A 25,782-nucleotide genomic window follows, 5' to 3' on the forward strand; every position below is an offset into this window, starting at 1 on the left:
GATGAATTCACAGACCTTTCAAGGAGATGGTGCACAATTCCCATATTACATGATGGATTTGGAGTGTCTGAATCCCTTGGGCAGCCTCAGCAATCCCCTCCCCCTGCCGAGCTCCCTGCCCTGCTCAGGAGAACATGCCTTATTCTCTCAGATCCCCTAATGCCATTTTTAGCCACATCTGATAGAAGTAGATGCAAGCACTTTGGACACAGGCAGGGAGACAAGAGCTGCGAGAGCTCAGACCAATTACATCACCTGAAAGACCTGCCTGGGGCATTATAGAAAGACAGAGACACACCCTGAAAAATTAGTTTCTTCCAGGCATTTCAAGCACATGGGTACAGACACAGGAAGTGACGGGAGAGGTCAAATGGTAGAGCCTTTCCTGTGCCCACTCCAGATTTGCAGACATAAGTTAAACAGCTCCCTGCACCTTGCTGCTGAACAGTGCAGGGCAGAGGCACCCCAGTTTTCCTTCCTAGGGGAAAGCATCACCCACAGAGGACACAGAGAAGAGAAGGCAGCACAGGAAATGCCCATTGCTGAACTGCTCCAGGCTCTACCCATAAGGCCAGGAGGTCACACCAGCCCCAGAACCATATGGCCATATGAGTGGGAGCCAAAGGAAAGCCTCAACTCAGGTCAGATTTTTCTTTTAGTTTTGTGTCTCCGGCCAAATTAGTCAGTTTAATTCCAAATTCCATCAACTTAGCAGAGTTCAGCCATTAAGGTCCATGTGGTCTTAACACCGACAAGTATTTATCTCCTGGATTTTTTCAGCCTGGGAATTCAGATACTCCGCATTCATCCTACATGCAAGCCTCAAACCTGGGGGATTTGGAGTACAGATGCCCCTGAGTATTGCTTGCTCTTTGCCCAAAGGCCAAAAGGAGCAAGGTAGGGAGAACTCCCCATCTCCATAAAATAAACTTTGTAGCTAAGATCCAGAGCAGAAAGAGCCCCACTTGCCCACACCCCCGAGCTGTCGCCCACCCTGCCATACAGCACCGCAAACAAGCAGCATCAGCACTGCCAACCTGCGCTTAGAGAGAGTCTGACCCGAGAAAGACATCCCCAATGCCCACACCTCCCTTTCAAACAGCCCACAATCTTCACCCAACTCTGCAGCAGAAGGAAATTCCCTGCTCAGCCACAGGCATTGCATGGCACAGGATCTGCCCGAGTGAGACATCTCCCCCATGGTGGGGAAAAGCCAGGGACACCGATGCACTGGCAAGCCACACCTCACTGCACTGGACCAGACCAGAGAACAACAGCAGGGACGGCTCCTGAGAGCCTAGAGCAGCTCTGCTAGCATGGGCGCCAGTGGAGAGACCGCAGCAGCACTGAACAAAGGGAATTCCTGCTGGAAGATGCACCAAGAGACACTCCTTCTGTACTTACATCCTCTTTTGCTTTTTATTTTACTCAATGGGTCGCAGAACCCGAGAGCCTGGGCTGGAACCCCGGGGGCCAGACCCGGTTCCACACCAGCTTGAGCAGACCGGAGGAGGAGCTGACTGCAGGCTTGCACAGGAGCTGAGCTAATGCAGGCTGATGGATGAACCTACCACACCTGGGGAAGGCAGCAGGGGCTGCTGAAGCTTTGAAATCCAAGGCAGAAGTGTCTATGGCTAGAAAATGCCCAAGTGGGGTAAAGGGGATCAGGAAGCCCCTTTCTTTTCTTTTTTATTCACCCTGTTGCTTTGGGGAAGGCAAAGGCAGCAGAGAAAGAAAACAACCCTAGCGACTGGATTTTCCCGAGCTGAGGGAAGACGTCTACAGCAGTGATGCCTTCAGTTGAGCCTTCCCCAAGTTCCTTCTTATTGTTTGTGTTATCTTACCTTCTTTGTCCACTGATTGAACAGTGACCGACTGATCAGAGGATCGGCTCAGTCACAGCCTCTATAAACCATATTTAAGATGCACACAAACTGGCCAAGATATAGAACATCTGAAGATTGCCTGTTGGGAGATGAGGGTGCAACGAATGGAAAAACATCAGGGCCATAACCAGTTCCCACAGCCATCATCAGGCCCCATACACCTGCACGGGGCTGGTTCAGACTGGGGTCTCCTAGTCACTGCACAAACTGTCCTTATGAAAACTGTTAGAGAAATGAAACCAGAACTCCCTTTTTGGCCTCTCAAAACTCTGCTCAGCTCCCGCCACTTCTAAACTAAGGTTAAAGGGATATCAGAGACTAGGGGAAAATCCTCCTGTTCGAGTTGCATTGGGGATCCTAACTCCCTGGGCTCCATTTGAAGCCCACCCAGACCTGACAAAGAGGGTCTGTGACCAGGGAGCCAGTCAACAGGGACTGCCAAAAGGGAAGCAGTTTGCAGGCAGTTGCTGGAGGCAAAAGGAAGGAGGAGAAAAACCAGGCCGGGCACCAGATCCTGCCCAGGAAAGGTAAGAGATCCAGCTGCCTGTACCTTTGGTTTAGCCGGCTGTCTGTTAGTTTCGTGGGTGTGCTCGGAGAAGCTGGGAATGGGTACTGAGTGCTGCGTGACTGCTGTGGGGTTGCTGACTGTGATTGCTGCCCAGGCCTGAGTCAACCCAGGCCCAGAAGGGTATAAAAGGAGACTCCCCAAGCAACCAGTGAGCCTGCGACCAGGGAGCCAGTGAACAGGGACTGCCAAGAGGGGAGCAGCAAGGGATCGGAGATGCTCTGTTCACCAGGGCACCTCTTGGGCTAGCAAGGAACCATGGTCAGAAACTGACAGAGAGCAGCAAGGAAGAGAAGGATGTCTAACAAGAGCAGGAACCATGAATGAAAATGCAACAAGAAGTAACTGCAGTCAATGGGATTGCTCCCCAAAAGGTGGAATATGTGATGGTCAAATGGAGTTGGGCACATAGCTGACTTGGTACTATGACGTCAATGCTCCTGAACCCTTATGTGCCCAATAATCTCATTCATCTGCCCTCACAGGAGCTGGGGTCACAGATGCATCTGATCCCACAACTGAACTGGTATCACCTCAGTCCTTCTGAAAACCCTACCAGGAGAACTCAGGCCCTAGGAGAGCTGCTGGATGCCTCCCAGCAGGGCTCAGCACATTCAGCAAGCACGGCAGATCTTCTCTGTCCAAGACAGCCTGCACCACTTGGAAGCATCTCGATTTCATAAGGGAATCTAATAGAGACAGAAATTTATAGACAAGCATTAAATATCTACCATCAGGGCAAAAGAGACAAGAAAATATGAGCACTTGGCAATACAGAATAGATGCAGGAGCTGTCAGGAGGAGGAAGAAAGACAAGAGAGACAAGGCAGAAGGAGGGAAGGACAAGAGGCTGCACAGGTCAGGAGCAGCTGAGAGCACTTGATGTGACCTGAGCCCCCAGGTCTCTGCCCCGTGCTGTATCAGGTCAGAGCAACCCCAGGGCAGCTCCCACTCGGCTCAGCACAGGCGCCTTGTCATGAACACAGCTCTGGGCATTTCCTCCCTGCTACACAAGACATCTGGGTCCCAGCATGATGTCCCTCAATACGGCGACTCCTCCCTACCAGCACTGCTCATCCACATCTTGTACCCGCCCCGAGACACCCCATGCAAATCCTGCTTGAGGGTCCCTTCTTAAATACCAGCCTATGAACTGCTCCACTCTCAGGCCCAGGGCCGGCAGTGGGATCTGGTTAACTCCTGCCCGAGACACCATGAAGCTCCTGTTGACCTTTGGGTTCCTGCTCTCTGTCCTGCCGGGTAAGGAAGTTTGGGGGGTGTAAGGACAAACACTCAGCCTGAACGCAAAGGAGGAAGCCTGTGGGGAGAGCACAGCCTGCAACCATGTTCCCTCTTTTCAGGTGCCCTCTGCCAGGTGCAACTCGTGACATCAGGCCCAGGGGCATTGAAGCCTGGAGAGACCCTCACCCTGACCTGCACCGTGACTGGTGATTTGGACAAGATCTTCTCCAGTGGCTGTTGCTGGTGGGGCTGGGTCCGGCAGAGCCCTGCCAAAGGCCTGGAGTGGTTGGGGGATTTAAATAATGGTGGGAGCGCGTACTATCCCCCATCCATGCAAAGCAGGCTCTCAGTCACAGTGGATTCCTCCAAGAACTGGTACTCCCTGCAGCTGCACTCCTTGACAGCCACCGACACTGCCATGTATTACTGTGGCCGACGCACAGTGCCACAGAGCAGGGCAGGGGCTGTGCAAAAAGGGGAAGCAGGCTGAGTAGCACACAGGGAGCAATGCATTTCACAAACAAGCCCTCCCTAACAGAAACCTGTATAAATGGAGAGAAAATTGTAAGAGGAGCATGGGGGCAGAAGGGGAGGAGGTAACGTGCGACCTGTAGAGGCTGGGCATTGAGTTTCCCAACATGACAGGGAAGAGGGGAAGACACCAGAAAAGAAGAGAGAGGTAACAAAGCAGAAAGACTGAGCGGGTGCGTGGGGATGAATAGATACAAGGGGCATGAGGACAGGCAGGAAGGAACAAGGAGTCACAAGGAGACGTGCTTTTCTTCAAACGCTCCCAGAAGCAGTTCTGGAAATACCAGCTGTAACTTCCGACCTGTAAGCAGGAGCATTTACCCAAAACCAGAGCCCCATGCCAAGCCCTGCCTGAATTAAGGGCAATTAATGAGAGAGCAGCAGGGCTGCCAGGGCTCTTGGGAGATCACAGCTGCTTCAACTTCCTGGATGAAGCAGCATCAGGCATATGTGAACCAGGCCAGAAAAGGGCCTGTCTACAACTGCACAACAACCTGTGACAAAACTACATGGCCCGTTGCCCCAGAGTCCCAGGAGCACCCAGAGTTACCCAGGTAAAATCGTGGAACAAGGGCTGGCAGTGTCCCACCACTGCAAGGGATGGTAAATGGCTTTGAGAGATGCAAGGCAAAGGCTGTGCTCCCTGCTACACAACCAGGGAGAAAAGGAGTTCGTACTCAATTAACCGTGGAGTAAAATTCCTTCCAACAGGTGCTGGCCTCCATTGGACCTGGTAAATGAGGTCAGAAGGGCTATATAATTTAAGGACTGCCTGGGAGGATGTGGGCAGCAATTATGAGGGATACTCAGGAACAGAGAAGAGCTGGACCATCTGAAACTTGCCCTCTCTCTCAAAACTCACGATCAAGGAACCGCCTGCCTCCAGAGGGAATCTTCACCTGCCTCTGGATGATACTTGTCAGTAAGCTAACTGAGATCCAACTAGATATATAGCTTGCAGTAACTCTGATGTGAGATCAAAGGCTCCCCCAGCCACAGGAGTTTGCTCTATGGGATTTCTCTGATATTGCTCTACCCTGTACCCTATTCTTAATCTACCCTCCGTAACCAAAAAAGTTCTCCTTTGTGACTGGTGTAGGAGACTTCTTGAGGGGTGGGTTTAATTATGCCTAGGAGGCCCCTTGGGTCTGTGGATTAAGGAAGACTACCCTTTTTGGCCCCCGACTTGGGGAAGTGCCCCAAGTTCTTGTTTTGGGTTGAGTACCCATAGAACTATTAGGCGTGTGTTTCCCTGAGGACACAGGCCCCAGACAGTTCCTTTTCGGGGTGGTGGCAGCACACATTACCCCCAGACTCTGCTGTGGGGCTGGAAAAGGGGTCTGCCAGGGCTTAGGTTCCCCTGGAGGGACATGTAGAGTCTGGCAGGTGGATGGGCATAGTGAGGTGGGATGCTCAATGCAGGAGCTCCACCTACTGGCCCACCACAGCACCCACAGCCAAGAGCTCTGGAAGTGCATCTCAAGATCCTTCTTCCAGTCTCTCTGCACATCACTACAGATATGTTTCAGGGAATTGGCATCAGAACCTGTTCAGTTTCTTTAAAGTGTTTCATTTCCCAATGGCTCCACTCCTCCGTGGACCACACTTGCACCAAACCAGCAGTGATGAGGAGCCCAGGCACAGATAATGCAACCCCTGCCTGGCTCCTACCACACCGAGGCACCTGGTCTGGTTGTGCTCTTGTAGATACATACCCATCACGCATCAGGGCTGCATACACGAGTGCTCATTACACTTGGCTCTGGGGGTTTAGATTTCAGTCACTCTCTGTCCTGGGCCCCACTGGATGCAGACAGGAACCAGAAGAGGTTTCAGAAAAGCCAGGGATCCACCTGTTCCAATTTCTAGGAAGTGTGGGTGAGGGTCTCCCCCGACCTCCCCGCACCTGGCCTTCATGCCAGCAAGCTCTCTCTGGTGTGATTCTCATTGGCAACAGCTACAGTCATCTCAGAGCCTGACTAGGACCTGGGAAGTGGCTAAATGAGACTGAATGAATGGGACTATACACTCCACTTGTAGTACCAGCTCCAAACCATTAATCTAGAGACAAAGCATCATTTCTGTAGGCATCTCCCAGAACCAGCTCAACCAGCTGAACTCAGAACAGTGAAGTTCCCTAATGGGAAACCCACACTCATGGGATGCACCTCCCAGGCAGGATAAACTTCCATCACCTCTAGCAACTTGAACAAGTTTAAACCAATAGTATCATGGGGAAAGGATCCATGAGCACTGCCAAGTCTTTGACATACAGACAAGCCAAACAAAGGAATCTCTCTGGCCCAGAAAGAGCTTGGGGTCCAAGCCCTCCTGAATGCTGGTGGCAGAGAGGTTCCCAAACCCTTGGGGCCTTTTGGGATCCACAGCTCTGACTGGCCCAAACACTGTGCACACTTTGTACTCCCAAAGCTCCCCGATTCCCAACAAACAACTGCAGTACAATTACATATGGCTGAGAATTTCCATGAATTTTGGAAATAGTTATGTACAATGATGTACCATACCATCTGCATACCCACTGCACCCTGTCCCCACATGCTGCAAACACTTACAGACATCCCCAGCTATCTCCTGCCAGTCAGAGCTTATTTCCTGGCACTTTGCAGCAGTGGTTAAGGAGACCTGCATGGATGAAAAGACACTGTGAGATTCAAATCTCCCTAACAACAAACCCTTTAGACCAGTTCACGGTAACACAGGCAACTCAATATTCCACTGTCAGGCCTGTGTGTACATAGACATCATAACTGTGTTTACACCTATATACAGTGACTGATGGCCATAAGTGCCTGTGATCTGCCCCTCAGCACAGGGACCAACCCCTTGTTTAATTCTCATGGACAGTAAGGTCAGCTCCATGGCCTTGGCACATGTGGAGACTGAAGGAGGATGGCAGCAGCTCTTACCTGAGAATGACATGCCCAATGCCCACACCTCCTTTCAAACAGCCCAAAATCCTCACCCAGCTCTGTGGCAGAAAATTCCCTGCTCAGCCACAGGCACTGCATGGGACAGGATCTGCCCGAGCGAGAGATGGACAACTTTCAGCACATCTCCCCCATACTGGGGAAAAGCCAGGGACACGAATGCACTGGCAAGCCACACCTGATTGCACTGGACCAGACCAGAGAGCAACAGCAGGGATGGCTCCCGAGAGCCTAGAGCCTGGGAAAGGCAGCAGGGGCTGCTGAAGTTTTGAAATCCAATACAGAAGTGTCTATGGCTGGAAAATGCCCAAGTGGGGTGAAGAGGATCAGGAACCCCTTTCTTTTCCTTTTCATAGTTTCATAGTAGCTAGGGTCAGGAGGGACCTGAACAGATCATCTAGCCTGACCCCCTGCCACAGGCAGGAATGAATGCTGGGTTCACAAGACCCCAGGCAGGTGATCATCCAACCTCCTCCTGAATTTGCCCAACGTAGGGGCAAGGACCACTTCCCTGGGAAGTTGGATCCAAATTCTGGGCACCCTAACTGTAAAATATTGCCTTCTGATCTCTAACCTAAACCTATTCTCCATCAGCTTATTACCATTGCTCCTTGTCACCCCAGGTGGTGCTGGGGAGAAAAGAGCTCTGCCTATTTGCTGTTGATCCCCACTAATGAGTTTGTAGGCAGCCACCAGGTCCCCCCTCAGCCTCCTCTTGCTGAGGCTGAACAGGTTCAGGTCCCTCAGTCTCTCCTCGTAGGGCCTGTCCTGCTGCCCTCTCACCAAGCAGGTGACCCTCCTCTGAACCCTCTCCAGGCTGGCCACATCCCTTTTGAAGTGTGTTGCCCAGTACTGGATGCAGTACTCCAACTGCGGCCTGACCAAAGTCGCATAGAGGGGGAGGATCACCTCTCTGGACCAGCTTGAGATGCACCTTTGGATGCATGACAAGGTCTGGCTGGCCGCGATCTGGCATTGGCGGCTCATGTTCATCTTGGAGTCAATAATGACTCCAAGATCCCTTTCCACCTCTGTGCTTTCAAGAGGGGAACTCCCCACCCTGTATGTATGCTGTGGATTCCTTCTCCCAAGGTGCAGCACCCTGCATTTGTCTACGTTGAACCTCATCCTATTCTCATTTGCCCACTTTTGTAGTCTGTCTAAACCTAGTTGCAGCCTCTCTCCCTTCAAGTGTGTCCACCTCGCTCCACATCTTAGTGTCATCAGCAAACTTGGGCAGCGTGCTTTCCACCCCCTCATCCAAGTCGCTGATGAAGAAGTTAAACAGTGTGGGCCTGAGGACCAAGCCCTGGGGTACCCCACTGCCCACATCTCGCCAGGTTGAGTACAACCCATCCACCACTACTCTCTGGGTGTTCCCCATCAGCCAATTTTTTACCCATCCAACTGTGCAGGCATCAATGCCACAGTCGCTTAATTTTTTGATGAGAATGGGGTGAGAGAAAGTGTCAAAGGCCTTCGTAAAGTCTAGAAAGACCATGTCCACAGCGACGCCATCATCCAAGGGTTTGGTTACTTGCTCATAAAAGGCAATCAGGTTGGTGTGGCAGGACCTGCCTTTGATGAACCCATGCTGATTGCCTCTGAGCATGATCTCCCCTGCAGGCCCCCCACAGATGTGCTCCTTGATGATTCTCTCCAAGATCTTCCCCATCACTGAGGTGAGGTTTACAGGCCTATAGTTACTTGGGTCCTCCTTCCTCCCCTTCCTGAAAATTGGAACCACATTAGCCAGTTTCCAATCCCCCGGCACCTGGCCAGATGACCACGAATGCTCATACAGCCGGGCCAAGGGCTCCGCGATGACCCCTGCCAGCTCCCTCAACACCCTTGGGTGGAGGCATCTGGACCTGCAGATTTAAAAATGTCTAGCCCTTCCAGAAGATCCCTAACTACATCTGCACTGACTGGAGGCTTGATAGAGCTATCCCCAAAATTGTCCCTACCTCCCTACCTTATTCACCCTATTGCTTTGGGGAAGGGCCAGACAGCAGAGTAAGCAAGCAACCCTAGGGACTGGATATTCCTGAGCCGAGGGAAGATGTCTACAGCAGTGACACCCTCGCTTGAGTCTTACCCGAGTTCTTCTTATTGTTTGTGTTATCTTACCTTCTGAATGCCAGTGACCGACTGATCCGAGGATCAGGTCAGTCATGGCCTCTGTAAACCAGATTTAAGATGCACACACACTGGCCAAGATATAGAACAGCTGAAGATTGCCTGTTGGGAGATGGGGGTGCAATGAATGCAAGAACAACAGGACCATAACCAGTTCCCACAGCCATCATCAGGTCCCATAGAGCTGCTCAGGGCTGGTCCAGACTGGAGTTTCCCAGCCACTCCACACAGTGTCCTTATAGAAGGCCTTAGACACTGTCGTTCACCCCATTCTCATTAAAAAATATAGGTTATTGTGGCATTGATGCCTACACAGTCAGATGGGTTGCAAATTGGCTGGAGGGCCACACCCAGAGAGTGGTGGTGGATGGGTTTTTTTCTACCTGGAGGGATGTGGGCAGTGGGGTCCCCCAGGGCTCAGTCCTCAGGTCTGCACTGTTCAACATCTTCATCAGCAAATTGGATGAGGGGGGAAAAGCACCTTCTTCAAATTTGCAGATGTCACTAAGATCTGAGGAGAAGTGGGCATGCTGAGGAGAGGGACTGGCTGCAATTAGATCTAGACTTGTTACAGAGGTGGGCGGATGAGAACAGGATGGGTTTCAATACTAACAAGTGCAAGGTACTGCATCTGGGGAGGAAGAGCCAGCAGCATACCTACAGGCTGGGGAACTCCCTTCTCGTCAGCACAGAGGCAGAAAAGGATCTTGGAGTCATTATTGATTCCAAAATGAACATGGTAGCTGACAGTGTGGGGATGTGGTCAGGAATGCCAAACACACCTTGTCATGCATCCACAGATGTATCACAGGCAGGTCCAAGGAGGTGATCCTCCCCCTCTATGCAACACTGGTCAGGCTGCAGCTGGAGTACCATGTCCAGTTCGGGGCACCACACTTCAGGAGGGATGTGGACAGCATCGAGATGGTCCAGAGGAGGGCCACTCGCACGATCAGCAGGCAGCAGGGCAGGCCCTACAAGGAGAGGCTACAGGACCTAAACCTGTTCAGCCTCCACAGATGAGGGGGTATCTGATGGGCATCTACAAACTGGCCAAGGGGGACCAGCAGGCAATGGGAGACTCCCTGTTGCCCTGAGCAATACTAGGAGTAACAAGGAACAACAGCCACAAGTTGATTGAGAGTAGGTTCAGGCTAGACATCAGGAGGCATTACTTCAGTCAGGGTGGCTATGACCTGGAACCAACTTCCAAGGGAAGTGGTGCTCACTCCTACCCTGGGGGGCTTCAAAAGGAGGCTGGATAATCACCTGGCTGGGGTCGTTTGACCCCAGCAACCTTTCCTGTCCATGGCAGCGGGTCAAACATTATGATCTGCTCAGGTCCCTTCTGACCCTACCAACTATGAAACTATTAGAGAATTGAACCCCAAACTCCCTTTTTGACCTCTCAAATCTCTCCTCAGATCCTGCTACTTCTTTCTCCAACTCCTGGTTTCTGCCCCCACCTGGGAGTGTCCAGGAGGTAAGAGGAGGATGAGGAAGAGCCAAGCACTGGTTTGGTGACTAATCATTTCCTTGCCTTGTTTCCCTGTCTCAAGATGTCCTGTCCCAGATCCAGTTGGTGGAATCTGGCCCTGGAGCCCAGGGCAGGGAGTGCAGGCACTTCTCCCCTCAGCTTCCTCTCCCAGCTGCAGGGCAGGAGCCTGCCAGGAGCAGCCCACAGCCTCACGGCAGCCTGCTGGAGCAGCTGGGGCTCATGGGGCTGAATGGAGCTGGGGAGCTGATTTGGGCCTTTGTCAATGATTCCTGGGCTTCTTCCCTCTACCCTGCCCCTTTCCTACTACAGTCTACATCCAGTCTGTCGACCTGGATGGGGAAGGTTTCTCCATATAAACTAAACTACTTTCCTGCATCTCCTCAGCACCCAGACAACCCCTCTCAGCCCCGCCTAGCCTGCTCTGGAGGATTAGGAGATCTGTAGCTGCTCTATGTGCTGCTTCTTCTGCCAGTTAGGGACCTACCTAACTTGTGGCAGAAGTTTGTGGTGCAGGAGTGTCTTTAATCTCACTCTTTGTTTCACACCCCCACCCCGCCCTGCCACTGACTAGCCAAGAGTCAATTAATGCTGTGATTAGAGGGGCACACTCAAAAGAGAGAGAGATGAAAAGCAATGATGTACCACAGACTTATGCCTTGATATGGGTAGGTCCTTACTGCCAGGCAGATGCCTGATGTGGATGGACTGGGGATGGCTGCCCTGCACCCAAACGGACATGAGGCTGACATGTGTCCCCAACAGGGAGTGTGGAATGGGGCCTTTCTGAGCTCTATGTACTAGGCAAAATACCCTAAGTCAAGTCATAATGGGATACTTCAATTTAAGACTGACCAATAACACCTGCTATGATGATAATTATACTAGTGAACAGTACAGTGTCCATGTATTTGACTGTAACAGCAAGGAAGAGAAGGCTGTCTAACAAGAGATGGAACTGTGAATGAAAATGCAACCAGAAGTGCTTGCAGTCAATGGGATTGCTCCCCAAAGGTGGAATTTGTGAGGGTCAAACAGAGTTGTGTACCCAGCTGATTTGGCACTTCTACATCAATCCTCCTGCTCCCGCACTCTTATGTGCCCAATAATCTCATTCATCTGTCCCGACAGGAGCTGGGGTCTCCAATCTAATTGAACCCATAACTGAACTGGTATCACCTCAGTGCTGCTGGAAACCCTCCCAGGAGAACTCAGGCCACAGGAGAGCTGCTGGATGCCTCCCAGCAGGGCTCAGCACATTCAGCAAGCACGGCAGATCTTCTCTGTCCAAGACAGCCTGCACCACTTGGAAGCATCTCGATTTCATAAGGGAATCTAAAAGAGACAGAAATTTATAGACAAGCATTAAATATCTACCATCAGGGCAAAAGAGACAAGAAAATATGAGCACTTGGCAATACAGAATAGATGCAGGAGCTGTCAGGAGGAGGAAGAAAGACAAGAGAGACAAGGCAGAAGGAGGGAAGGACAAGAGGCTGCACAGATCAGGAGCAGCTAAGAGCACTTGATGTGACCTGAGCCCCCAGGTCTCTGCCCCGTGCTGTATCAGGTCAGAGCAACCCCAGGGCAGCTCCCACTCGGCTCAGCACAGGGGCCTTGTCATGAACACAGCTCTGGCCATTTCCCCCCCCGCTACACAAGACATCTGGGTCCCAGGGTGACTTCCCTCAATATGGCAACTCCTCCCTGCCAGCGCCGCTCATCCACATCTTGTACCCGCCCTGAGACACCCCATGCAAATCCTGCTTGAGGGTCCCTTCTTAAATACCAGCCTATGAACTGCTCCACTCTCAGGCCCGGGGCCGGCAGTGGGATCTGGCTAACTCCTGCCCGAGACACCATGAAGCTCCTGTTGACCTTTGGGTTCCTGCTCTCTGCCCTGCCGGGTAAGGAAGTTTGGGGGGTGTAAGGACAAACACTCAGCCTGAACGCAAAGGAGGAAGCCTGTGGGGAGAGCACAGCCTGCAACCATGTTCCCTCTTCCCAGGTGCCCTCTGCCAGGTGCAGCTCGTGACATCAGGCCCAGGGGCATTGAAGCCTGGAGAGACCCTCACCCTGACCTGCACCATGACTGGTGATTTGGACAAGATCTTCTCCAGTGGCTGTTGCTGGTGGGGCTGGGTCCGGCAGAGCCCTGCCAAAGGCCTGGAGTGGTTGGGGGATTTAAATAATGGTGGGAGCGCGTACTATCCCCCATCCATGCAAAGCAGGCTCTCAGTCACAGTGGATTCCTCCAAGAACTGGTACTCCCTGCAGCTGCACTCCTTGACAGCCACCAACACTGCCATGTATTACTGTGGCCGACGCACAGTGCCACAGAGCAGGGCAGGGGCTGTGCAAAAAGGGAAAGCAGGCTGAGTAGCACACAGGGAGCAATGCATTTCACAAACAAGCCCTCCCTGACAGAAACTTGTATAAATGGAGAGAAAATTGTAAGAGGAGCATGGGGGCAGAAGGGGAGGAGGTAACGTGCGACCTGTAGAGGCTGGGCATTGAGTTTCCCAACATGACGGGGAAGAGGGGAAGACACCAGAAAAGAAGAGAGAGGTAACAAAGCAGAAAGACTGAGCGGGTGCGTGGGGATGAATGGATACAAGGGACCTGACGACAGGCAGGAAGGAACAAGGAGTCACAAGGAGACGTGCTTTTCTTCAAATGCTCCCAGAAGCAGTTCTGGAAATACCAACTGTAACTTCTGACCTATTACCAGGTGCATTTACCCAAAACAAGAGCCCCATGCCAAGCCCTGCCTAAATGTAAGGGCAATTAATGAGAGAGCAGCAGGGCTGCCAGGGCTCTCGGGAGATCACAGCTGGTTCAAACTCCTGGATGAGGCAGCATCAGGCATATGTGAACCAGGCCAGAAAAGGGCCTGTCTACAACTGCACAACAACCTGTGACAAAACTACATGGCCCGTTGCCCCAAAGTCCCAGGGGCACCCAGAGTTACCCCAGGTTAAATCGTGGAACAAGGGCCAGCAGTGTCCCACCACTGCAAGGACTGGTAAAATGGCCTTGGGACATGCAAGGCAGAGGCTGTGCTCCCTGCTACACAACCAGGGAGAAAAGGAGTTCGTACCCAATTAACTGTGAATAAAATTCCTTCCGGACCCCAACCCTGCAACCAGGGGACAGCGAACAACCCCACATCTCACACCCACCTTCTGTCATGGGAGCTCACAACCAGTCCAGGCCCCTGCCTTCAGGAGGATCAGACCCATCCAAAATAGGTCAGACACGTCCTTGTCCAACCAATTCCTGAAACTGTACACTGCCCCTGTCACACAACTACGGGTCCGGTTGCCCAAAGACACCAAGAGCCCTCAAGCTGCCCCAGGTTTGACAGGGGAACGTGGACTGCTGGTGTCCTGCTGCTCCTGGGGATGGTAAATGCACTAGAGAGACCCAAGGCAGAGGCCCTGCTCCCCCATGTCTCCCTCCTCCCCCTGCTCCAGAGAAAGGGAAACCCCCACAGGCCATGTCAGCAGGGCCACCGGGTAAAACGCCTTCCTCCGCCCAGAGGAGGGAATCTGAGTACTTTTCCCACAGGTCATGACAGGCTTGGGGACGGACAGTCTGAATCCCTTGGGCAGGCTTAGTAATCCCATTCCCCTGCTCAGCTCCCTGTCTTGCCTCGGGGGACATGCCTCCTTCACACAGACCTCATTGAAGGAAGGAGCTAAATTAAATTATTGCAGCTCGTATCGACCCAAGGGATCCCGCATACAAACCCCTGCACATGGGCTCCAAAGTACAGCCCTTGGGTCCCCAAGGCTCAGTCCCTGACCAGCATGTGCCCTGCCTCCTCCTGCCTGCTGGGGAGCCTCCCCTATACCCTGGCAATGAGAAAGCAACTCTCCTTACCTTTCCTCCCTATTTTCAAGTCTCTCCCCACCTGCAAGTGCCTTTGAGAGAGAGAGCTCTGGCCATTAAGGGATTGCTGGTATTATTCCCATGTTTCTGATCTTCTCCTTCTTTCTTTCCTGTTTCTAGGTGTCCTCTCCATGACAGACCTGGTCTGGTATAGTCTAGGGGTGGTAAAGCCTGGAGAAACCCTCACCCTAACCTGTGCTGTCTCTGATTACACCATCAGTAGTGGGTACAGCTGAACTTCAATCAAGCAGCTTCCTCAGAAAGGGCTCACATGGAGCAGGTATTAATATGGACTGACAATCCAAGGCCATATAATCATCTCCAAGGATGACTCCCAGAACCTCTTGTGAAATCAATTGTGAAATCATGGGGTGCTTCCTTTAACCTAAAGCACAGAAAGTAGCTTCCCTTAGTCAGCTGAACAGAGAGCATAAAGGTATGCCCAATCCCTCCCAAGCATGTACCACAAAGCTGGTTTAGTGTATAGCTTTATTGGGTAGAGAGGTTAGCCATGTGGAGGGCTATAAGTCAGAGAAAGATTAAAAGAATAGCCTTGAGCAAACAACTGAACTGATATCCATTTAATGCATTTCTAAATTACTGTAAGCTACCTTTCTAGTTAAGTTTCTGGTAATTTACTCACTTCAGCATCCTGGAAGAGAGAGAGAGTTGCAGAGGTTTCCAACCCTTCTTCACTTTCTAGACCCAGTCAGGGACAGGTGTTGTTTTAGGCTGAGCAACCAGTTTGAAAAGCAGCACAGTTACCTACAGGAATGTATTGGGCTTCAACCCCTGCCCCCAGGTCATGAGGTCACAGCTCCAAACAATAGAGAGGTTAAAAGTCGCACCCTCTTACCTGAAGTCCCATACACCTGGAGTAACCACAGTGACAGACAAAGAGGAGAAAGGAAACAATCCTTCAGGCACAAAGCAAGACGATCCCTGTGCGAGGTAAAAGAGGGAAAGGGGCCAGGAGGCTTCCCTGGCTGACTAGAGAAATCCAGGGCAGCCTAAGGGACAAAAGGGAGCACATAAAAAGTGGAAACAGGGAGAGATCACCAAAGACAAATATACCTCCTCTGCTTGTGCTTGTAGGGAGGCAGTTAGACGGGCCAAAGCTACCATGGAGCTGAGGATGGCAACCCAAGTAAAAGACAACAAGAAATTGTTTTTTAGATATATAGGGAGTAAAAGGAAGGCCCAGGGAAGAATAGGACCGCTGCTAAATGGGCAGAAACAATTGGTGACGGACAGGGGGGACAAGGCTGAACTCCTCAACAAGTTCTTTGCCTCAGTGTCCCTAAGCGAGGGCACGACAAGTCTCTCACTGGGGTTGTAGAGAGGCAGCAGCAAGGCTCCAGACTCCCATGCGTAAATCCTGAGATGGTGCAGAGTCACTTGGAAGAACTGGATGCCTTTAAGTCAGCAGGCCCGGATGAGCTCCATCCGAGGGTGCTGAAGGCACTGGCCGACATCACTGCAGAGCCACTGGTGGAAATATTTGAAAGCTCGTGGCGCACAGGCCAAGTCCCGGAGGACTGGAAAAGAGCCAATGTGGTCCCCATTTTCAAGAAGGGGAGGAAGGAGGACCCGGGCAACTATAGGCCAGTCAGTCTCACCTCCATCCTTGGCAAAGTCTTTGAAAAAATTATCAATGCTCACATTTGTGAGAGCCCGGCAGGACAAATTATGCTGAGGGGAAACCAGCACGGGTTTGTGGCAGGTGAACAAGTTAAGAGGCTGTGAGTTGGATGACTACACAGTCCGGTGGGTGGTGAATTGGCTGGAGGGTCACACCCAGAGAGTCGTGGTGGATGGATCGGTTTCAACCTGGAAGGGTGTGGGCAGTGGGGTCCGGCAGGGCTTGGTCCTTGGACCGATACTCTTTAATGTCTTCATCAGTGACTTGGACGAGGGAGTGAAATGTACTCTGTCCAAGTTTGCGGATGACACAAAGCTATGGGGAGAAGTGGACATGCCGGAGGGCAGGGAACAGCTGCAGGCAGACCTGGACAGTTGGACAAGTGGGCAGAAAACAACAGGATGCAGTTCAACAAGGAGAAATGCAAAGTGCTGCACCTAGGGAGGAAAAATGTCCAGCACACCTACTGCCTAGGGAATGACCTGCTGGGTGGCACAGAAGTGGAAAGGGATCTTGGAGTCCTAGTGGACTCCAAGATGAACATGAGCCGGCAGTGTGACGAAGCCATCAGAAAAGCCAATGGCACTTTATCGTGCATCAGCAGATGCATGACGAATAGGTCCAAGGAGGTGATACTTCCCCTCTATCGGGCGCTGGTCAGACCGCAGTTGGAGTACTGCGTGCAATTTTGGGCACCGCAATTCAAGAGGGATGCGGATAACCTGGAGAGGGTCCAGAGAAGGGCCACTCGTATGGTTAAGGGCCTACAGACCAAGCCCTACGAGGAGAGACTAGAGAAACTGGACCTTTTCAGCCTCCGCAAGAGAAGGTTGAGAGGCGACCTTGTGGCTGCCTATAAGTTCATCACGGGGGCACAGAAGGGAATTGGTGAGTATTTATTCACCAAGGCGCCCCCGGGGGTTACAAGAAACAATGGCCACAAGCTAGCAGAAAGCAGATTTAGACTGGACATTAGGAAGAACTTCTTCACAGTTCGAGTGGCCAAGGTCTGGAACGGGCTCCCAAGGGAGGTGGTGCTCTCCCCTACCCTGGGGGTCTTCAAGAGGAGGTTAGATGAGTATCTAGCTGGGGTCATCTAGACCCAGCACTCTTTCCTGCTTATGCAGGGGGTCGGACTCAATGATCTATTGAGGTCCCTTCTGACCCTAACATCTATGAATCTGTGAAAGGAAGAGGAAAGGAGAGAAACAAAAACCGAAAGAGGAAGCTGAGAATGGAGCTCTTTCACACTAACAGGGGAATTATTGTTCCTGTTACTTTTAAAGGAAAGTGAAAGGGATCTTACTGAGGAGACAGAACACCGTCCCCTGAAAATAACGTCATCTGGAACCAGCTGGGGACAAACAAACTCCACCTGTAAAAAGACTGCATGATAGTTACCCACCGGAAGTGAAAAGGACAACATAAAAGGTAGACATTCAGTAATCAACCCCTGGAAGGGGATTTCAGAGCAGAGATCATTGAAGGCAGTTGAAGCAGCTAATCTGGAGGCATGGGAATGTTATTTGTTTCTGGGTTTTCTTGTGTGTATGTTGAAAAAGGGAAAGGCCATCTAGCTAACTATAGACTAGAGCCAACCTGAAGAGACCATTTTTTGTCTGCTTATGTATTGATTTCTCCCATCAAAGGCATGGCAGGACAGTAAGCAGTGAAGACTGTTTATTTATCTGGCCCCTGCAACACATACTGACACTTGCAACCTGTGCTCAGAAAGTCTGACTGGGAGAGAAGCATGACATGACATGATTTGCAGCAGAGGAATCATCAGGGAAGGGCCCTGGAAACCTGTCTTCATCAGTCTCCTCTGGATTTCATACTGGCTGCAAGATCCACCCCTGGCATCTCCTGCCCCTGTCTGATCCGTCTCCTCCGCTCCCCTGTAGCCTCTCCTCCTTCCTTGCTCTCCACCCCCACTTCTCCCAGGGCACCAGACAGCATAGCTTCACAATCAGAAGGGTTACACACCTGCACAAAGTGCCTCAAGGTGGAACCTAAAGAAACAGCCAGGGGACAGGGCCCACCTCCCTGAGGGATGGAGATGTCCACACATCAGATTCGCCCCACGTGCCTCTGTAGACTCCTCTGTCTCCCAAATAAGCAATTTCCAAAAAGGTCAAGCAGTTCAAGAGCCCACTTCCTGTCAGAAGTAGTTCAGGGATGTAGAAACCCAACAGCCATGGCTTTCCAGGGAGAGACAAGCTCCTCCAACTCTAGTGTGCAAGATCACAGAAGCAAAAAAATGGAGTGGATCCACCACCAGACAACTCCTCCAGCTCCTTCAACCCCAGGCCTGGTGGCTTGTTCTGGCCAAAACAGAACAAGGAGCAGACCAACCACAAGGGAATAAGTCCGAGTTATTTAAAAGAATAGGGATATGCAAATATGGCAGCCTGCCCCTGTATAAGGCTCTCTAGGCCCATCCACAACCATAACCTAATCGCCTTGCAACTTCTGTGGAGTTTCCAACCCACCTTCCTGAGGAAGTGAGGACTAATCATAGGGAAGAGGACTCTGTAGCTCCATGTAATTCTCAATTCAGCATTTCAGGCAGGTATCATGTCCCTGATCAATTCAGTACAGGGGGGTGGCAGGTGGTGGTAAAGAAGGAAACTATTCAAGACCTTTCTGTGGCCCAGGCCCATCTTCCCCTGATAAAAGGGGAGTCTGAATATTGACACCACCCTCTTCACAGCTTCCTTTTCTCTCCCTGCTTCAGGGGACTGGTCCCAAGTGATTATGACTCAATCGGGTCCAGAAGTGAAGAGACCTGAAGAATCCACTACGTTGAGATGTGCTATGAGCAGATTCGATGCGAATCACTGCTGGATGGCATGGATCAAGCAGAGCCCAGGGAAGGGGCTGCAGTGGGGCAGGGATCCCTGGCTGGCAGTGATCGGCCTTCTTACCATCCACTGTTTCAAGGCAGCCAATGCCAAAGCATGGTTCATGAGGCTGCAGTTTGGTCCTTTAATTCCCAGGTCCTTATTACTTGTTCCCAGTTCCTTTTTCAAAGCTAATTTATACCCAATAAAAACACTTCTTATGAATGAATTACACATTCTAAAGAGAGAGAATTTCATTCATTAGCTATGGATAGTTAACAAATAATATGTAAATTAATACCCTGCATCCTCCATGCCTGTGTACTACCAGGAGACTCTCCTGGACACCTCTGACCACAGTCTTGTGCAGCCCAAAGCATGGCCTGATTGACAGCCCTCATGCACACTGTAATATGTATATGGGTTTTAATAAGGAATTTCTTTTGGGCTGGGATTAGAGCTGGAGATCCTCCTTAGCCCCCCACCTTCCCCCTGACTCTGTGCCACTAGGGGACTCTCCAAGACATCTCTGACTAGAGTTTTGCCTGGCCCAAAGTGCTGTTTGTTCATGCCAGGCTGCCAACTCACAGCTCTCCCATGCATACTATACTAATTATATGGGCTTGAAATGGGGGGGGGGGATGACAACTGGAAATCCTTCCTGGGCCAGCCCACATGATCAGGGGTGTCCAGAACAGTCTCCAGTGCCAGAGGCATGGCATGGGGTGTCATGGCTACTTGTAACAGTGTATGGGGAGGCACGAGAGACACCCCAGAGCTGGGTGCAACAGCCACACAACATTTAATCACAGCCCTCACCATACACTGTTATAAGTGGCCGTTACACTCCAGAGCTGGGCACACCTGGGTCAGTCCTGGATTGAGATGGGTGTGTCCGGAGAGATGAGGAGACAGTACCGTGGTCTTCTACTGTGGTCGGTATCAGTAGGGGCTGTCCTGGCAGTGAGGGAACTGCCTTGGTGACCAGTGGGGTCACCCTAAAACCAGCACCCCAGCACAGCTGACAAATGAGGTGTGAAACCACTTGTGCACCCCAGTGGGCTGTGTGGTGCCAAAGGGTGGCAAAGAGTGTGGGGACAGTGCTGGCATGGGCAGCTTCCCGGTCACCAGGCAAGTTGGCAACTCTATTAATCCCCAAAGTCTGTAAGGGAGCAAGAGTGCCTATCCTGGATAGAACCCCATTTTGGGGCTTTAAAATAGGCACTGTCAAAAAGATGGGGGGGAAAGAGAGACAAGAAAGCCTGGAGAAAGATCAAGGTTGGCAATGATGGTTTGGTGGCCAGTCAGGGAAGGGTGCACCCCTAAACTTCCTGTCCCTGCCAATAGGGGACTGTCCCAAAGAACCCTGACCACAGTCCTGCCTGGCCCAAAGTGCAGTTTGTGCATGCCAGCCTGCCAAATGACAGTCCCACTATGCCTACTGTACTAAATATGTGCTCGAATAAGGAACCGGCTTTTGGGCTGAGATTACAGATTGCAATCCTTTCTGAACCATCTGATGCCACCAAGGGACTCTCCTGGACATTCCTGACCGGAGTCTTGCCTGGCCCAAAACGCAGCTTGGCCATACCAAGCTGCTAACTGACAGCCCCCCAACCACAGTGCTAAGTGTATGGACCTAAATAAGGAACTGGATTTTGGGCTTGGAGAAATCCTTTTTGGGTCACCCCATGGCATACCTCTGTGGCACCAGGTGACTACCATGGATATCTCTGGACAGAGTCTTGCCCAGCCCAAAGTGCTGTTTGTGTGTGCCAGACTGCCAACTGACAGTCCCCATATGGCCACTGTACTAAGTATACAGGCTCAAACAAGGAATTTCTTTGGGCTGGGATTAGAAATGGAAATTATTGTCCTCATCCAACTGCACCAGCACACACAGACCCCGTCTCCTTCCTGCCAGAGGGGCAGCACCACACACCTCAGTGTGTTTCCACCCCCTAAGCACCCACTGCCCCAGTCCCCACGAAGGCTGTGGTCCACAGCAGAGCCAGGCTGGCACTGGCTCTAGAACAAAAACCCAGAGAAAGAGATGAAGGGCAGAGACCCCCTGAGCGCCCAGATCAGAGCACTAGTCACAAAGCATCCTGCACTGCTGTACTCCCAGCAAATTAATAAGATTAATTAATAATGAGAAAATTAATAAGATGAGAGCAGGACACCAAGGCTCAGACTACAGTGACCTGGAAACAGGAATCCCTCTCTGCTGGGAAGAGCATACCTATCAGTGAAATTCAGGATGTGGAAGATGTCACATGAAGACAGTGTAGTGCTTGCCTCATCTCCTTCTGGTAACAGTGGGGTAGTCAGGGGAAGCATCACAGACAGGATGCAGGCAGCACATGCACAGAGCATCAACACAGAGAGAGGCCAATGAGTGGTAATGCATGAACCCCTAATATGCTAATGGATTCAGATAGCAACATGGGCAGAGCCTGCCCAGACAATGTTGGTCCTAAAGAGCTAAACAGACCAAGGCAGCTGCCAGCATCAGTCAGGCCTCCCCCCGCACTTCTACCCCACCCACCACAGCTGCTTTGAGAAGATAATGCACAACTCACTGCACCCCTAACACCTACCTGTGCCCAGCACTGATATATCAGTAAAAATAGAGCCCAACTGGGAAACAACCTTAACCCCAGCCAGTGACTGACTGCAACACAAACAGAAACCCCTGGCCCATAGCCCTTGGCTGTCACCCACTCTCCCCCATGGACACCAAGAACAAGGGTCAGCAGCACTCACAGCCTGTGCATGCAAAGGGTCTGGAATGGAGGGAAATATCCACAGTCCCTGTGTTGACCTCTTGAGTATGGACTAATAAACCTAATAATTAGTGCAGAGTCAGAAACAGGCCCCAGCAACATCTTGAACAACATAACTTAATAAGCATGAACCAGACCGTATATGGCTTTAGTGTTACTGCTTGGAGGTATTAGGTGCAACTAGCACTGCCCACAACAGGTCCCCTCAGGCCTCCATCCTCTGGCCAAGCTCCACCAAGTGTACAGTGTCCCTGCAGGCTCTTAGCAGGACCAGCCCCAACTCTCTGCTCCTCTGCAACCCACAGTGGGTACTGGGCATCCTCCTTCTGACCTCAGGCTGCAGCACTCTGCCAGAGATGGGGGCAGTCCCTTCAGTAAAGGGGTCATCAAGACTCTGAGACCTGGCATTGGAGTTGCCCAGACATGCAGGATAAGAGGGTCCAGTGCCTGTTGTCTGTGCACAGCACAGCACAGCACAGCACAGCACAGCACAACAGAACCTCACCCCAAGGGAAAGCAGCAGAGGCTGAGATAAGGCAGAGGAGATGCAAATCAGGGGCAGGCTGCCCTGGATAAATTGCACTGCCCTGCTGCACAAGCAGAGCCTGCACAGACAATCCACAGTCCTACAGGGGAGAACAGCCAACACCTGAGTTTTCCCCAGCACCAGGCAAGATGGGACTTGGGCTCCATCTCTTTATCCTGGCACTTGCTCTGAAAGGTATTTCATCCTCCCATGCTTTGGGAAGGGAAGGGGTTTCCTGCATGGTTGCTATTTGGGTTCTAACCACTCTTCTATCCTACCTTGGTTTTCAGATGCCTGGTGTGAGATCCAGCTGGTGGAGTCTGGAGGGGATGCGAGGAAACCTGGAGCATCTCTGCACCTCTCCTGCAAGGGTTCGGGGTACACCTTCAGTAGCTACCAAATGGTCTGGGTCCGACAGGCCCCTGGAAAAGGGTTGGAGTGGATTGCCTTTATTGATGTCACCACCATATATTATGCTGACTCCGTGAAAGGGCGATTCACCATCTCCAGGGACAACCCCAGCAGCCTGCTGCACCTGCAGATGACCAACCTGAAGCCTGAGGATACAGCCCTGTACTACTGTGCAAGAACACACAATGAGACAAAGCCTGTTACTACCAATACACAAACCCCAGGATTGCATCTCTAGTCCCTGCCTGCTGCATGGGGGGCAGCACTTAGTCAGTAATGGAAACCTAGGCACAGGAAAGGGAACAGCTGTTAAGATCACAGCAATCATAGGATTGGCTTTGTCACACAACAGGCACCAATTATTTCTGGCTAGAGCATGGGACCCTTCAGTGTCCACACAGCTGAAGGGCCTTGTGGACCGAAAGCGGGGAAAGCCCTATGGTCAGCCCCACCCTGTCTGAGAGGTCAGGAAGTCCTGCTCCCAGGGAGGTCTTGGTTTATCTGCCCATTGATTTACCCACCCAGCTGTATCAGCTCTGCACCAGGACATGGGGGAGAATTGCACAGGGGATCAGGGCACTGGACCACCAAACCCTCCCCAGTCATGTCCTGCCCAGCTTCCCTTTGTCTGTGTCTCACCACAGAGGAGCTGCCACACAAGCACCAGTCTCTGAAACCATGGGGCTCAGTGCCCAAATCCTCCTATACCTGACTGCGGTAGGAACAAAAGGAGGGCAGGAAGAATGGATGGATGAATGAAGATAGAAAGGAACTATGAATGAAAAAGGAGAGAGAAGAGATAACAATGAATCAAATCCCACTCCCTATCCCACTTGAGCAGTGACCTCTGGGAAAGTCAAAGGAATTTGGCACCTAGTTGTCATGGCTTTTCATCAGCCCAATATGCTCTGGCATTATACTGCCCATTGCATGACTCCATACTATATTCAATCAGCCCTGGGAGTGCTAGATTTCTGTAAGAGGAATGACCCCAACAAAACTTGGGAAAGCCAAAGCAGGACCCAATCCAAGTCACTGATGAAGACATTGAAGAGCACAGGTCCAAGGACTGAGCCCTGTGGGACCCCACTTCCCACATCCTTCCAGGTCAATACCCACCTGTCTACTACCACTCTCTCAGTGTGACCCCCAAGCCAATCTGCCACCCACTGTACTATGTGATCATCTAAGTACAGCCTCTTAATTTATTTATGGAATGAGATGAGATACAGTATCAAAGGCCTTCCTAAAATCCAAGTATACTACATCCACCTCTACTACTGCATCCAAGCATTGTGTGACCTGGTCATAAAAAGAAACCAGATTGGTCAGGCATGATCTACCTGGTACAAATCCATGCTGGTTGCCCTGATGCATTATTTTTCCCACTGAACTCACACAAATATGCTTCTTAATAATACTTTCAAAGACTTTTCCAAGGATCGAGGTGAGACTGGCTGGCCTATAATTAACTCAGATCTGCTTTCCTCCCCTTCCTGAATATAGGGACCACAATGGCCCTTTCCCAGTCCTCTGGGACCTGGCCCAAGTACCATGAGCACTCAAACAGCTGTGCCAGTGGTTCTGCTATGACATCGGCCAATTCCTTCAGTACTCTTGGATGCAGCTTATCCAAGCCTGCTGACTTGAATGCATCCTGTCCATCCAAGTGACTCTTACACTAAGTCAGCATCAACAGTTGGTAGGCTGGTATACCTCTGATACCCATCTAAGAACCCATTTAGGAGACTCATCCTGACCCTTGTTCAGAAACACTGAGTCAAAAATACTCATTAGAGAGCTCGGCCTTGTCCCCCCGCCTGTCACCAATTGCTCCTTCTGGTTCAGTAGGAGTCCTATGCTGCCCTACACCTTCTTTTGACTCCCTACATACCTAAAAAAAAAAAAAACCTTTTTGTTGCATTTAATTTCTGTTGCCAGCCTCAGCTCTGTAGTTGCTTTGGCCTTTCTAACTACGTCATTACAAGTGCGGGCCAAGTAGTTATACTCCTCCTGCTTCCCTGGTAGCTTCCACTGCCTATATGCCTCTTTTTGCCCTTACTGGATCCACCAACTACCTACTACTATGCCAGGGAGGAGGCCGGGGTCGGAGGTAGTAACACAGAGCAGGCAGGGGCTGCATGCATATACATTTCATAGACATTAGGGCTGGAAGGGACCTCACAAGATCATTGGATCCAGCCCCCTGCCCAAGGGGAAGGAAGTTAGCTGGGGTCAGATCACCCTAGCAAGATAAACATACAAGCATTTCTTAAAGGTGTCCAGAGTAGGTGCTTGCACCACTTCTGGGAGTCTATTCCAGACTCTGGAGACTTGGATGATAAATACGTTTTTCTTTATGTACAGTCTAAAATAGTCTTCCAGCAGTTTGTGGCAGTTAGACCTTGTCTTTCCTTGGGGTGCCCTGGTGAACAGACATTCCCCCAGTTCCTGACCCATGCTCCTTATATACTTATAGGCTGTCACCAAGTCACCCCTGAGCCCATGTTTCACCAGACCGAAGAGTCCCATGCCTCTCCTCAAAAGGCCTGTGCTCTTGACCTCTAATCATGTGTGTGGCTCTCCTCTAGACTCTCTCTCGTTTCTCCACATCCTTTCTAAAGCATGGAGCCCAGAATTGGATGTAGTACTCCAGCTTCAGGCTCACCAAGGCAGAGTAAAGAGGGAGGATGACTTCTTGGGTTTTGCTTGAAATGCATCCGTAGATGCAAGCCAATATTTGCTTTTCCAGATAAGGCATCACATTGGTGGCTCATGTTCACCTGATGGTCAATCACAAGAGCCAAGTCTCTTTTGGTCATGGTTCTAGTGAGTGTAGCACTGCCAAGCCTATAACTATGACGTGGATTTTTT

General features: G+C 51.2%; 1 long non-coding RNA gene and 1 gene segment (V, D, J or C); one reads left to right on the forward strand and one right to left on the reverse strand.

Annotated features, from left to right (window-relative positions):
• Nucleotides 1-25,782, reverse strand: part of LOC132251345 (uncharacterized) — an 85,316-nt gene that overhangs the window by 16,855 nt on the left and 42,679 nt on the right. For all 3 annotated transcript variants that reach the window (XR_009463320.1, XR_009463318.1, XR_009463319.1), the window contains 2 exons: nucleotides 11,986-12,141; nucleotides 6,798-6,867 (listed from right to left, as the gene is read on the reverse strand). This is a non-coding gene — a long non-coding RNA (uncharacterized LOC132251345). The remainder of the gene's footprint in view (nucleotides 1-6,797; nucleotides 6,868-11,985; nucleotides 12,142-25,782) is intronic.
• On the forward strand, nucleotides 3,634-4,183 carry LOC132251465 (immunoglobulin heavy variable 4-38-2-like). The segment is given in 2 exon segments: nucleotides 3,634-3,711; nucleotides 3,813-4,183. Coding segments are annotated over 2 exon segments (417 nt in total).

The sequence above is a fragment of the Alligator mississippiensis genome, chromosome 7 (genome assembly GCF_030867095.1).
Source record: "Alligator mississippiensis isolate rAllMis1 chromosome 7, rAllMis1, whole genome shotgun sequence".
NCBI classification, from domain to species: domain Eukaryota; kingdom Metazoa; phylum Chordata; order Crocodylia; family Alligatoridae; genus Alligator; species Alligator mississippiensis.